This window comes from Oncorhynchus nerka, linkage group LG10 (genome assembly GCF_034236695.1).
Source record: "Oncorhynchus nerka isolate Pitt River linkage group LG10, Oner_Uvic_2.0, whole genome shotgun sequence".
Classification (NCBI taxonomy): Eukaryota; Metazoa; Chordata; class Actinopteri; order Salmoniformes; family Salmonidae; genus Oncorhynchus; species Oncorhynchus nerka.
In genome coordinates this window covers 8,692,680-8,708,181 of record NC_088405.1, presented here as the reverse complement: position 1 = coordinate 8,708,181, position 15,502 = coordinate 8,692,680, and the positions used below count along the sequence as shown (strand labels likewise).

Here is a 15,502-nt window from a genome sequence, read left to right as displayed (position 1 = left end):
ATTCAGGATTTATTTTGGCGAGAGTGAGCCCTCTCGCTTCGCCAAATCATCTATACTGAAACGAGCGAGAGAAACAGCGCCCCTCTGTTTCCTTAGGTGTAGACCATGTATCTGATAATATCTGGCAGGAAAAGGTACTACATGTCATGCTCCTTTTGTCCAGACAGCATCACATACGGAGACAGAGGGATGCTTTTTCGCTCGCTCGAATGCTTTATCTGAGATTGATGCGTATTTCTGTCGGCGCGCGTCTTGGTCAAATAAATTATCAATATTTCTATATTTTATTTGGACGGGCAAGGACGTAGGTAGGTAGGGCAGGCCAGCCCCCCTACGTCCCGCCCTTAACACCTACCGCCCATAACGTTCCAGGCGCACCGGTTTGTGTCAATAAGTGCAACACTGCTGGGGTTTTCATGCTCAACAGTTTCCCGTGTGTGTCAAGAATGTTCCACCACCTAAAGGACATCCAGCCAACTTGAGAACAACTGGGGCAAGTATAGGGTGCTACTGTAGGTAGCCTAGCACTTAAGAACGTTGGGTCAGTAACTGAAAGGTCACTGGTTTGAATCCCCTAACAGACTAGGGGGGGAAAAAATCTGTCGATGTGCCCTTGAGCAAGCCACTTAACTCAAGTCGCTCTGGATAAGAGCGTCTGCTAAAGTGTGAAATGGGTCAGCATCCCTGTAGAACACTTTCGACACTTTGTAGAGTCCATGCACAAACATCTGAAGCTGTTCTGAGGCCAAAAGGGGGAGGTGCAACTCAATATCAGGAAGAGGGTGTTCCTAATGTTTTGTCCGCTCAGTGTATGTCAGATGTATTAGAACATAAATACATGTAGAAACATCTCAATGCACGGTGAATGTAGGTCGGCCTACTGACTGTATGTGAACATAAATACTGAAACACAATGTGAATGTGTGACTGACTGTATGAACATACATGTAGAAACATCTCAATGCACGGTGAATGTAGGTCGGCCTACTGACTGTATGTGAACATAAATACATGTAGAAACATCTCAATGCACGGTGAATGTAGGCCTACTGACTGTATGTGAACATAAATACATGTAGAAACATCTCCTACTACTGACTGTATGTGAACATAAATACATGTAGAAACATCTCAATGCACGGTGAATGTAGGTCGGCCTACTGACTGTATGTGAACATAAATACATGTAGAAACATCTCAATGCACGGTGAATGTAGGTCGGCCTACTGACTGTATGTGAACATAAATACATTAGAAACATGTTTTTTTGGCAGTAGTGCACGGTGAATGTGTCGGATTCAATAAACTACTGACTGTATGTGAACATAAATACATGTAGAAACATCTCAATGCACGGTGAATGTAGGTGAGAAACATCTCAATGACGGTGAATGTACTGTGAACATAAGCTATTTTACTCAATGCAGTGATGAGTGCATTGTTATTTTGGGATTCAATAAACATAGCGTTGATGAGTACTGCTAGCGTTGATGAGTACTGTGCTAGCGTTGATGAGTACTGTGCTAGCGTTGATGAGTACTGCTAGCGTTGATGAGTACTGTGCTCAAGCGGTGAATGTTGATGTAAGCTATTTTTTTGGGTGACTGCATTGTTATTTTTTTGATGAGTACTGCTAGCGTTGTACCAATATGAGTACTTTGCCAGCGTTGATGAGTACTACAGTGCTAGCGTTTGAGTACCATGTTGATGAGTACTGCTAGCGTTGATGAGTACTCAACCCAAACACTGCTGATAGCATGTGGACCAGAAGCCTCTGCTCTGATCTGGCTTTACTCTTTTTTGAATAATAGATTTCCCTCCTTTAATAAGTTGTCCAATATACCAGGTATTTGCCAGTGTTACATGATACAATTACAGTGTCAATGGCAGTTTACCAGGGAGACCTCTGGGTAGAAATGGGTTGCAGAGCACATATCTCAACCCAAACACTCTCATCAACACAGCGGTGGATACTGGGGCGGCAGGTAGCCTAGTGGTTAGAGCAGGTAGCCTAGTGGTTAGAACCAGGTAGCCTAGTGGTTAGAGCAGGTAGCCTAGTGGTTAGAGCAGGTAGCCTAGTGGTTAGAGCAGGTAGCCTAGTGGTTAGAACCAGGTAGCCTAGTGGTTAGAACCAGGTAGCCTAGTGGTTAGAGATGGTAGCCTAGTGGTTAGAGCAGGTAGCCTAGTGGTTAGAGCAGGTAGCCTAGTGGTTAGAACCAGGTAGCCTAGTGGTTAGAACCAGGTAGCCTAGTGGTTAGAACCAGGTAGCCTAGTGGTTAGAGCAGGTAGCCTAGTGGTTAGAGCAGGTAGCCTAGTGGTTAGAGCAGGTAGCCTAGTGGTTAGAACCAGGTAGCCTAGTGGTTAGAACCAGGTAGCCTAGTGGTTAGAGGCAGGTAGCCTAGTGGTTAGAGCAGGTAGCCTAGTGGTTAGAGCAGGTAGCCTAGTGGTTAGAACCAGGTAGCCTAGTGGTTAGAACCAGGTAGCCTAGTGGTTAGAGATGGTAGCCTAGTGGTTAGAGCAGGTAGCCTAGTGGTTAGAGCAGGTAGCCTAGTGGTTAGAACCAGGTAGCCTAGTGGTTAGAACCAGGTAGCCTAGTGGTTAGAGATGGTAGCCTAGTGGTTAGAGCAGGTAGCCTAGTGGTTAGAGCAGGTAGCCTAGTGGTTAGAACCAGGTAGCCTAGTGGTTAGAACCAGGTAGCCTAGTGGTTAGAGCAGGTAGCCTAGTGGTTAGAGCAGGTAGCCTAGTGGTTAGAGCAGGTAGCCTAGTGGTTAGAGCAGGTAGCCTAGTGGTTAGAGCAGGTAGCCTAGTGGTTAGAGCAGGTAGCCTAGTGGTTAGAGCAGGTAGCCTAGTGGTTAGAGCAGGTAGCCTAGTGGTTAGAGCAGGTAGCCTAGTGGTTAGAGCAGGTAGCCTAGTGGTTAGAGCAGGTAGCCTAGTGGTTAGAGAAGGTAGCCTAGTGGTTAGAGCAGGTAGCCTAGTGGTTAGAGCAGGTAGCCTAGTGGTTAGAGCAGGTAGCCTAGTGGTTAGAGCCAGGTAGCCTAGTGGTTAGAGCAGGTAGCCTAGTGGTTAGAGCAGGTAGCCTAGTGGTTAGAGCAGGTAGCCTAGTGGTTAGAGCAGGTAGCCTAGTGGTTAGAGCAGGTAGCCTAGTGGTTGGAGCAGGTAGCCTAGTGGTTAGAGCCAGGTAGCCTAGTGGTTAGAGCAGGTAGCCTAGTGGTTAGAGCAGGTAGCCTAGTGGTTAGAGCAGGTAGCCTAGTGGTTAGAGCGTTGGGCCAGTTACCGAAAGGTTGCTGCATCGAATCCCCAAGCTGACAAGGTAAAAATCTGTCCTTCTGCCCCTGAACAAGGCAGGTAACCCATATTTGATACTTAACCTTTCTTAACTAGTTAAGTCAGTTAAGAACAAATTGTTGTTTACAATGAGGGCCTACCAGAAGGCCTCCTGAGAGCAGGTAGCCTAGTGGTTAGAGCAGGTAGCCTAGTGGTTAGAGCAGGTAGCCTAGTGGTTAGAGCAGGTAGCCTAGTGGTTAGAGCAGGTAGCCTAGTGGTTAGAGCAGGTAGCCTAGTGGTTAGAACAGGTAGCCTAGTGGTTAGAGCAGGTAGCCTAGGTGGCCTCCTAGAGCAGGTAGCCTAGTGGTTAGAGCAGGTAGCCTAGTGGTTAGAGCAGGTAGCCTAGTGGTTAGTGGTTAGCAGGTAGCCTAGTAGGCCTGCCAGAAGGCCTAGTGGTTAGAGCAGGTAGCCTAGTGGTTAGAGCAGGTAGCCTAGTGGTTAGAGCAGGTAGCCTAGTGGTTAGAGCAGGTAGCCTACCAGAAGGCCTCCTGAGAGCAGGTAGCCTAGTGGTTAGAGCAGGTAGCCTAGTGGTTAGAGCAGGTAGCCTAGTGGTTAGAGCAGGTAGCCTAGGCCTACCAGAAGGCCTCCTGAGAGCAGGTAGCCTAGTGGTTAGAGCAGGTAGCCTAGTGGTTAGAGCAGGTAGCCTAGTGGTTAGAGCAGGTAGCCTAGTGGTTAGAGCAGGTAGCCTAGTGGTTAGAGCAGGTAGCCTAGTGGTTAGAGCAGGTAGCCTAGTGGTTAGAGCAGGTAGCCTAGTGGTTAGAGCAGGTAGCCTAGTGGTTAGAGCAGGTAGCCTAGTGGTTAGAGCAGGTAGCCTAGTGGTTAGAGCAGGTAGCCTAGTGGTTAGAGCAGGTAGCCTAGTGGTTAGAACAGGTAGCCTAGTGGTTAGAGCAGGTAGCCTAGGCCTACCAGAAGGCCTCCTGAGAGCAGGTAGCCTAGTGGTTAGAGCAGGTAGCCTAGTGGTTAGAGCAGGTAGCCTAGTGGTTAGAGCAGGTAGCCTAGTGGTTAGAGCAGGTAGCCTAGTGGTTAGAGCAGGTAGCCTAGTGGTTAGAGCAGGTAGCCTAGTGGTTAGAGCAGGTAGCCTAGTGGTTAGAGCAGGTAGCCTAGTGGTTAGAGCAGGTAGCCTAGTGGTTAGAGCAGGTAGCCTAGTGGTTAGAGCAGGTAGCCTAGTGGTTAGAGCAGGTAGCCTAGGCCTACCAGAAGGCCTCCTGCAGGGACGGGGATTAAACATTTAGAATAAATACATTAAATTATAGGACAAAACACACATCACCACAAGAGAGACAACACTACATAAAGAGAGACCTAAGACGACAACACAACACTACATAAAGAGAGACCTAAGACGACAACACAACACTACATAAAGAGAGACCTAAGACGACAACACAACACTACATAAAGAGAGACCTAAGACGACAACACAACACTACATAAAGAGAGACCTAAGACGACAACACAACACTACATAAAGAGAGACCTAAGACGACAACACAACACTACATAAAGAGAGACCTAAGACGACAACACAACACTACATAAAGAGAGACCTAAGACGACAACACAACACTACATAAAGAGAGACCTAAGACGACAACACAACACTACATAAAGAGAGACCTAAAGACATAAAGAGAGACCAACAACAACACTACATAAAGAGAGACCTAAGACGACAACACAACACTACATAAAGAGAGACCTAAGAGACAACACAACACTACATAAAGAGAGACCTAAAGACAACAACACAGCACTACATAAAGAGAGACCTAAGACGACAACACAGCACTACATAAAGAGAGACCTAAGACGACAACACAACACTACATAAAGAGAGACCTAAGACGACAACACAACACTACATAAAGAGAGACCTAAGACGACAACACAACACTACATAAAGAGAGACCTAAGACGACAACACAACACTACATAAAGAGAGACCTAAGACGACAACACAACACTACATAAAGAGAGACCTAAGACGACAACACAACACTACATAAAGAGAGACCTAAGACGACAACACAACACTACATAAAGAGAGACCTAAGACGACAACACAACACTACATAAAGAGAGACCTAAGACGACAACACAACACTACATAAAGAGAGACCTAAAAGACAACACAAGACCTAAAGAGAGAGACGACAACACAACACTACATAAAGAGAGACCTAAGACGACAACACAACACTACATAAAGAGAGACCTAAGACGACAACACAACACTACATAAAGAGAGACCTAAGACGACAACACAACACTACATAAAGAGAGACCTAAGACGACAACACAACACTACATAAAGAGAGACCTAAGACGACAACACAACACTACATAAAGAGAGACCTAAGACGACAACACAGCACTACATAAAGAGAGACCTAAGACGACAAACACAACACTACATAAAGAGAGACCTAAGACGACAACACAACACTACATAAAGAGAGACCTAAGACGACAACACAACACTACATAAAGAGAGACCTAAGACGACAACACAACACTACATAAAGAGAGACCTAAGACGACAACACAACACTACATAAAGAGAGACCTAAGACGACAACACAACACTACATAAAGAGAGAAGACATAAAGAGAGACCAACAACACAACACTACATAAAGAGAGACCTAAGACGACAACACAACACTACATAAAGAGAGACCTAAGACGACAACACAACACTACATAAAGAGAGACCTAAGACGACAACACAACACTACATAAAGAGAGACCTAAGACGACAACACAACACTACATAAAGAGAGACCTAAGACGACAACACAACACTACATAAAGAGAGACCTAAGACGACAACACAACACTACATAAAGAGAGACCTAAGACGACAACACAACACTACATAAAGAGAGACCTAAGAGACAACACAACACTACATAAAGAGAGACCTAAAACGACAACACAACACTACATAAAGAGAGACCTAAGACGACAACACAACACTACATAAAGAGAGACCTAAACGACAACACAACACTACATAAAGAGAGACCTAAACGACAACACAACACTACATAAAGAGAGACCTAAGACGACAACACAACACTACATAAAGAGAGACCTAAGACGACAACACAACACTACATAAAGAGAGACCTAAGACGACAACACAACACTACATAAAGAGACCTAAGAGACAACACAACACTACATAAGAGAGACTAAGACGACAACACAACACTACATAAAGAGAGACCTAAGACGACAACACAACACTACATAAAGAGAGACCTAAGACGACAACACAACACTACATAAAGAGAGACCTAAGACGACAACACAACACTACATAAAGAGAGACCTAAGACGACAACACACACTACAAAGAGAGCAACAATGACAACACTACATAAGACCTAAGACGACAACACAGCACTACATAAAGCAGAGACCTAACACATGACAACACAACACTACATAAAGAGACATGACCATGGCAGCAACACATGACAACACAACACTACATAAAGAGAGACCTAAGACGACAACACAGCATGGCAGCAACACATGACAACACAACATGGTAGCAACACAACATGACAACACAGCATGGCAGCAACACATGACAACACAACATGGTAGCAACACAACAACACAACATGGTAGCAACACATGACAACACAACATGGTAGCAACACAACATGACAACACAGCATGGCAGCAACACATGACAACACAACATGGTAGCAACACAACATGACAACACAGCATGGCAGCAACATGACAACACAACATGGTAGCAACACATGACAACACAACATGGTAGCAACACAACATGACAACACAGCATGGCAGCAACACATGACAACACAGCATGGTAGCAACACAACATGGCAGCAACACATGACAACACAACATGGTAGCAACACAACATGGTAGCAACACATGACAACACAACATGGTAGCAACACAACATGGTAGCAACACATGACAACACAGCATGGTAGCAACACAACATGACAACAACATGGAGGCAGCACAAAACTTGGTACAAACATTATTGGGCACAGACAACAGCACAAAGGACAAGAAGGAAGGGACAACAATACATCACACAAAGCAGCCACAACTGTCAGTAAGAGTGTCCATGATTGAGTCTTTGAATGAAGAGATGGAGATAAAACTGTCTAGTTTGAGTGTCTGTTGCAGTTTTCATCAAGGATCTCTCTGTGCTTTGCTCTGTTCATCTTTTCTTCAATCCTGACTAGTCTCCCAGTCCCTGCCGCTGAAAAACATCCCCACAGCATGATGCTGCCACCACCATGCTTCACCGTAGGGATGGTGCCAGGTTTCCTCCAGACGTGAAGCTTGGCATTTAGGCCAAAGAGTTCAATCTTGGTTTCATCAGGCCAGAGATTCTTGTTTCTCATGGTCTGAGAGTCCTTTTGGTGCCTTTTGACAAACTCCAAGCGGGCTGTCTTGTGCTTTTCCTGAGGAGTGGCTTCCGTCTGGCCACTCTACCATAAATGCCTTTGGTGGACAGCTGCAGAGATGGTTGTCCTTCTGGAAGATTCTCCCATCTCTACAGAGGAAGTCTGGAGCTTTGTCAGAGTGACCATTGGGTTCTTGGTCACCTCCCTGACCAAGGCCCTTCTCCCCCCCATTGCTTAGTTTGGCCGGGTGGCCAGCTCTAGGAAGAGTCTTGGTGGTTCCAAACGTCTTCCATTTAAGAATAATGGAGGCCACTGTGTTCTTGGGGACCTTCAATGCTGCAGAAATGTTTTGGTACCCTTCTCCAGATCTGTGCCTTGACACAACCCTGTTTTGTAGCTCTAAGGACAATTCCTTCGACCTCATGGCTTGGTTTTTGCTCTGACATGCACCGTCAACTGTAGGACCTTATATAGACAGGTGTGTACCTTTCCAAATCATGTCCAATCAAATGAATTTACCCCAGGTGGACTCCAATCAAGTTGTAGAAACATCTCAAGGATGACCAATGGAAACAGGATGCACATGAGCTCAAATTCGATTCTCATAGCAAAGGGTCTGAATACTTATATAAATAAAAGGTATTTATGTTTTTAATACATTTTCTGAAAAACCAATTTTCACTCTGTCATTATGGGGGTATTGTGTGTAGATTCTATTATAATATTATATATATATATATATTAAATATATATATTTATTTTATTTTTAATTTATTTTATTTTATATATTGTGTGTAGATTTTATGAAGACATTTTGTTGTTAAACTATAACATAAAAAAACATGGTAAAAAGTCTGAAAACTTTCCGAATACGCTGTCTCTTCTACGCTGTCTCTTCTACGCTGTCTCTTCCTCTATCTGGTTTACTAGAACACATAGAAACACACCGTTTACCCAGATGTTGATGTTGAGGTGGTGCTGGAAAAGGATGAACACGGAGCTGAAACATTTTGAAGCTTCCGTTTAAGGGTCGTGTTTCTAAGACGAGCCATTGAGAGCTGTCCGTCCGTCTGTCTAAAAACAGCAACACCTGACTATAAATAGCCACCAGGGGGGTTTCCTGTTGTGGCCAAACAGCACCAGTGATTGTGTAATCACTGCTACGCATTAAATATTAAGCAAGCGGCTGCAGAGAGTAGCAGAGCAACAGACCATAATACTATCGCAAGAGGCACCTGTCAAATATCCAGTGATCAAGGAGAGATCAATCTGTTTCCATGGCGTCTGAGCAGCAAAGGGGTGATGAGCCCTCTCTCCCCAGGGAAGAGGCTGTGTGCCCGGGCTGTCAGGGAGCAGGGCCCCTGGTCCTGCCGTGTGGCCACAGCCTGTGTGAGGCCTGCCTGGGGCTGTGTGAGGGCGAGCTGGGCCAGGGGGGCTGTACCATCTGCTATGGCAGAGACCTGCTGGACTGCGTCCTGAAGAGACTGCTGGACTCCCTGTTCCAAGGGCAGCCACGGCGGGCCAGGGATGGAGGTGTAGAGGACGGGGACAGGGAGCTGTGTCCTCTGCATGGGGAGAGGCTGACGTTGTATTGTGTGGAGGACAAGGAGATGGTGTGTGTGGCGTGTCAGAGCGAGGAGCACGACGACCACGAGTGTTGTCCCACGGAGGAGGCTGTTCACGACTGCAAGGTGAGAATGTTGTGACTGACTACCTACACAGATACTCAGAGTCCACAAACGCAGAGCTATAGTTCAGTGGCCAACTGTGACATAACTACAACTGCTCCTCGGGGGAAACCCAGTCCAGCCGCACACCATCCCAACACTCCCAACCAACACGGCTCCATGAATATAATCAGAATTCATGTAAACATTACAGTTTTCAAAATATAGCTTGTCCAAAAGAAAAGTTGCCTCTTGTCACACCTTACGGTGTATGAACTAAGTTGAGGTTAGTTGAGCCCGGGACAGGGTAAGATAGGCCGCCTACAAATTTCTGAACTGAATTAAATTTTACCACTACCTTGTCAACTACATGTCAATTTTTATTTCCCAAATCACAATCACTTAAAAAAAAAAAAACATTTTAAGCATCTTTGAACTCAGGCTTAACACCTAAGAAACACTTTGTACTTTTTAAAACACTTTTAACATGGGCCAGGCCCTGTTGTTACCTCATATCCCAGAGATAATGCCAGAGATAATGTCTTGGATTATGCCTGGGAAGAAAACACTTCAATTTGCTCAAATTGTCATTGGCTGAACCATTGGCTCAACCATTGGCTCAACCATTGGCTCAACCATTGGCTCAACCATTGGCTCAACCATTGGCCCAACCATTGGCTCAATTTACCACAAGGAAAACATTTGGACTATATTAGTCCACACAGCTACAAGGATGCACTTTCATGCTAGGTTTAGGACCTCATATTGAAGCTGATAGAGACCCCAACTGATGTATAGAACACTTAATATTATCTACTTTGGTTTAGATACAAACATCATTGAAACCACGTTTTTTTGGACCTCTTTCTTATCACTTTTTCCACGTGGTTTCTTCCTTCACAGACGCCATGAAATTATGACCTCTTCCTAAATATTTTGTAAAATTATATATTTTGTGTATGATTCCTAGAAACAAGGTTGGCTCATCTTACCCCTTTGGCTCAACTTACCCCACTCTCCCCTACAGTACAACTGATCTGACGTGGTTGTTAGAAACCCAAACCAAGTGAGATGGAGATAATCTTTGGTTGATCACTGTCACACGTATGTGTATGTTGACTCACCCCGACCTCTCTCTAACCACTGACCTCTGACCCCAGAGGGAGCTGACGTCTGCCCTGAGACCTCTACAAGAGAAGCTGGAGGCTCTGAACACTGTCAAACAGACCTGTGAGGAGTCAGCTGAACACATCAAGGTTAGGAGGGGTCAGCTGAACACATCAAGGTTAGGAGGGGTCAAAAGGCTGAACACACCAAGGTTAGGAGGGGTCAGAAGGGCTGAACACATCAAGGTTAGGAGGGGTCAGCTGAACACATCAAGGTTAGGAGGGGTCAGAAGGGCTGAACACATCAAGGTTAGGAGGGGTCAGGCTGAACACATCAAGGTTAGGAGGGGTCAGCTGAACACATCAAGGTTAGGAGGGGTCAGCTGAACACATCAAGGTTAGGAGGGGTCAGCTGAACACATCAAGGTTAGGAGGGGTCAGCTGAACACATCAAGGTTAGGAGGGGTCAGCTGAACACATCAAGGTTAGGAGGGGTCAGGCTGAACACATCAAGGTTAGGAGGGGTCAAAAGGCTGAACACATCAAGGTTAGGAGGGGTCAGGCTGAACACATCAAGGTTAGGAGGGGTCAGGCTGAACACATCAAGGTTAGGAGGGGTCAGCTGAACACATCAAGGGGCTGAACACATCAAGGTTAGGAGGGGTCAGGCTGAACACATCAAGGTTAGGAGGGGTCAGAAGGGCTGAACACATCAAGGTTAGGAGGGGTCAGAAGGGATGAACACATAAAGGTTAGGAGGGGTCAGGCTGAACACATCAAGGTTAGGAGGGGTCAGCTGAACACATCAAGGTTAGGAGGGGTCAGCTGAACACATCAAGGTTAGGAGGGGTCAGCTGAACACATCAAGGTTAGGAGGGGTCAGCTGAACACATCAAGGTTAGGAGGGGTCAGGCTGAACACATCAAGGTTAGGAGGGGTCAAAAGGCTGAACACATCAAGGTTAGGAGGGGTCAGGCTGAACACATCAAGGTTAGGAGGGGTCAGGCTGAACACATCAAGGTTAGGAGGGGTCAGCTGAACACATCAAGGTTAGGAGGGGTCAGGCTGAACACATCAAGGTTAGGAGGGGTCAGGCTGAACACATCAAGGTTAGGAGGGGTCAGGCTGAACACATCAAGGTTAGGAGGGGTCAGAAGGGCTGAACACATCAAGGTTAGGAGGGGTCAGAAGGGATGAACACATAAAGGTTAGGAGGGGTCAGGCTGAACACATCAAGGTTAGGAGGGGTCAGCTGAACACATCAAGGTTAGGAGGGGTCAGCTAAACACATCAAGGTTAGGAGGGGTCAGGCTGAACACATCAAGGTTAGGAGGGGTCAGAAGGGCTGAACACATCAAGGTTAGGAGGGGTCAGGCTGAACACATCAAGGTTAGGAGGGGTCAGAAGGCGTCAGATCCATCCGATAGACAGAACGATGGATAATTTCTGGGTTTGAATGTGACTAGTTCTGTGTCGTACCATTGATCAAATATACTCCCATCAGGACTGTGAAATGGTAACAGCACAATAACTGGGATTGATGTTAAAACAGTAGATTCAGTCAAAGTACATTATCAATATCATACAGTAGAAGTACATTATCGTTGATATCAGACAGTAGATCCAGTCGAAGTACATTATCATTGATATCAGACAATAGATCCAGTCGAAGTACATTATCATTGATATCAGACAGTAGATCTAGTCGAAGTACATTATCATTGATATCAGACAGTAGATCTAGTCGAAGTACATTATCATTGATATCAGACAATAGATCCAGTCGAAGTACATTATCATTGATATCAGACAGTAGATCCAGTCGAAGTACATTATCATTGATATCAGACAGTAGATCCAGTACATTATCATTGACATCAGTTCCTGAGCTCCTAATCCCACTTGATAAACTGCTAAAGTATTGATAGAGATGTCATTGGGATTCTGATATTCCCTCCATCTCCTACATCTCCTCCTTTCATTCCTTCTTTATCCCGTCGTCCCCTATCCCCGTTTACCCCTGCAGAGCCAGGCACAGCAGACCGAGCGCCTGGTCCAGCAGCAGTTTGAGAAGCTGCACCAGTTCCTCCGAGACGAGGAAGCTGCTGTGATCTCTGCTCTGAAGGAAGAGGAGCAGGAGAAGACCCAGGGGGTGAGGGACAGGATAGACAGAACAACAGACCAGATCAACTCTCTATCTGAGGCCATTGAGGTGACGGCGGAGGCCATGGACACTGGTGATGACATAACCTTCCTCAAGGTACGGACTCATCAGAGAACGAGATCACGGTATGAAAAGAGGTTGTAATATAAGGATATTATCGTTTGCCTTTCAAGTAAGACGTCATATTTTCCATTAGAACTTCAAGAGGACCTCTGAGAGGTGGGTGTGTTGCTCTATTCTTTTCCTTCATAGTTGTGCATCTTGTAATCTCAGCACCTATAACCTCTAACCTAATCTCACCTCTAACCTAATCTCACCTATAACCTCATCTCACCTCTAACCTAATCTCACCTATAACCTAATCTCACCTATAACCTAATCTCAGCACCTATAACCTCATCTCACCTATAACCTAATCTCACCTATAACCTAATCTCACCAACAACCTAATCTCACCTACAACCTAATCTCAGCTACAACCTAATCTAATTTTGAACCTAATCTCAGCTACAACCAAATCTCACGTATAACCAAATTTCGCATGGGCTACCTCTGTCTGTCTGTCACAAGCGATTATACATTTTGTAAACCTGTTGACACATGAACCTTCTTCTGACAGGACTCAGGTGACAGTACAGGAGCCAGAGGAGGTGACAGGAGCTCTGCTGGACGTGGCCAAACACCTGGGCTGTCTCAACTACAGAGTCTGGGAGAGGATGCAGGACTTCATTACATACAGTGAGTAGAGGGAGACCATAAGACCACAATACATGTGCAGATAATGTGTTTTGAGTACAGTAGGAATGATAACTCAATGTACTCTCTGTCTCAATCAATCATTCTCTCTCTCTCTGTCTCAATCAATAATTCTCTCTCTCTCTCTGTCTCAATCATCTCTCTGTCTCAATCAATCATCAATCAATCATTCTCTCTCTCTCTCTCTGAATCAATCATTCTCTCTCTCTCTCTCTCTGTCTCAATCAATCATTCTCTCTCTCTCTGTCTCAATCAATCATTCTCTCCCTCTGTCTCTCTCTCTCTCTCTCTCTCTCTCTCTCTCTCTCTCTCTCTCTCTCTCTCTCTCTCCTCACATCCAGCTCCTGTGACTCTGGACCCCAACACGGCTAATGTCTGCCTGTCTCTCTCTCTCCTCCCTCCCCTCCCCTCACATCCAGCTCCTGTGACTCTGGACCCCAACACGACTAATGTCTCTGTCTCTCTCTCTCCTCCCTCCCCTCACATCCAGCTCCTGTGACTCTGGACCCCAACACGGCTAATGTCTGCCTGTCTCTGTCTGATGATCTGACCAGCCTGCGGTACACAGAGGAGGAGGAGCGACTCCCTGACAACCCAGAGAGGTTCTGTTACTATGAGTGTGTCCTGGGTTCCGAGGGCTTCAACTCCGGACGACACACCTGGGACGTGGAGGTGGGCGTGAACAGCGAGTGGGCCGTGGGCGTGGCACGGGAGACAGTCTCGAGGAAGGAGTGGTTCACCCCGAGCCCAGGTACTGCCATTGTGGCATTGAGCAAGGCACATAACTTCAACAACACAAAAACAACTCTCTGTCCAGAGGCGCTGCTCTGTGGCTGACCCTGTGCCAATCGTTGTGAATGTGTGGCGGTTAACTTCTGCAAAAAGAAACCTTTTCTCAAATGGACAATAAAGTATCTATTGGTTTGGCTGAAGTAGGCCGTCATTGTAAATAAGAATTTGTTCTTAACTAACTTGCCTAGTTAAATAAAGGTTAAATAAATAAAATACATGTATAATCTATTCTATTCTATTCCATTCTATTCTATTCCATTCTACTCTATTCCATTCTATTCTATTCTATTCCATTCTATTCTATTCCATTCTACTCTATTCCATTCTATTCCATTCTATTCAATTCTATTTTATTGCATTCCATTCTATTCCATTCTATTTTATTGCATTCTATTCTATTCCATTCTATTCTATTGCATTCTATTCTAGAGAGGGGCCTGTGGACCATCTCCTACTATGGAGGTGAATACCGCGCCCGCACGGCCACCGCCACCCCCCTGGTCCTGAAGAGAAGGCCCCAGGAGGTCAGAGTGCAGCTGGACTGGGACAGAGGCAGGGTGATCTTCTCCGATGCCTCAGACAACACGCTCATCTACAAGTTCCAACACAAGTTCACCCAGAGAGTGTTCCCTTACTTCTCCAACACCTGCAAGAGGCATCCTCTGAGGATCTCAGCAGGGAAGGTGTCAGTTTCAGCGGAGTAGCTTGGTTCATTCATTAAGAGCTGATTTGGTAAACCTATAGTTAAGGGACATTAAAAAGCTGTTGCTGCAGAACAGGTAAAAACATTAGCTTTAAAGTGGATGCACCTTTACTGCAGCAAAGGCATTTTGAAATAGTCACTTTTTTTATGCAGCTACCTGACTGTTTTCTGTCTCTTTGTGTTCTAATTTAAATAGATAATTACTGATTCTCTCTCTCTGTGTTCTAATTTAAATAGATCATTACTGACTCTCTCTCGCTGTGTTCTAATTTAAATAGATAATTACTGACTCTCGCTGTGTTCTAATCTAAATGGATAATTACTGACTCTCTCTCTCTGTGTTCTAATTTAAATAGATCATTACTGACTCTCTCTCTGTGTTCTAATTTAAATAGATAATTACTGACTCTCTCTCTCCGTGTTCTAATCTAAATAGATAATTACTGACTCTCTCTCTCTGGGTTCTAATCTAAATAGATCATTACTGACTCTCGCTGTGTTCTAATCTAAATAGATAATTACTGACTCTCTCTCTCTCTGTGTTCTAATTTAAATAGATCATTACTGACTCTCTCTCTCTG

At 45.2% G+C, this 15,502-nt stretch overlaps 2 protein-coding genes across 2 annotated transcripts in view; both read left to right on the top strand.

The window, feature by feature from the left end:
* LOC115120058 (cytochrome P450 4F3) overlaps positions 1-8,749 on the top strand; it is a 35,387-nt gene extending 26,638 nt beyond the window's left edge. Inside the window, exon 14 of the mRNA XM_065022960.1 lies at positions 8,664-8,749. Coding sequence (XP_064879032.1) covers positions 8,664-8,672 — 9 coding nt within the window. The 3' untranslated portion in view covers positions 8,673-8,749. The remainder of the gene's footprint in view (positions 1-8,663) is intronic.
* Positions 8,750-9,009: 260 nt separating this feature from the next.
* LOC115115424 (E3 ubiquitin-protein ligase TRIM39) lies at positions 9,010-15,247 on the top strand. The gene is made up of 7 exons (XM_065022961.1): positions 9,010-9,424; positions 10,561-10,656; positions 12,533-12,766; positions 12,867-12,889; positions 13,290-13,408; positions 13,917-14,177; positions 14,648-15,247. Exons 1-7 carry the CDS (start codon positions 9,011-9,013, stop codon positions 14,920-14,922), a joined length of 1,422 nt encoding a protein of 473 aa, XP_064879033.1. The 5' UTR covers position 9,010; the 3' UTR covers positions 14,923-15,247.
* Positions 15,248-15,502: the final 255 nt, after the last annotated feature.

Coding starts and splice junctions, on each gene's coding strand:
- LOC115115424 (XM_065022961.1), top strand. CDS start 9,011: ATGGCGTCTGAGCAGCAAAGGGGTGATGAGCCCTCTCTCCCCAGGGAA. Junction 12,767..12,866: donor ATGACATAACCTTCCTCAAG/GTACGGACTCAT, acceptor ATTTTCCATTAG/AACTTCAAGAGGACCTCTGA. Junction 14,178..14,647: donor GTGGTTCACCCCGAGCCCAG/GTACTGCCATTG, acceptor ATTCTATTCTAG/AGAGGGGCCTGTGGACCATC.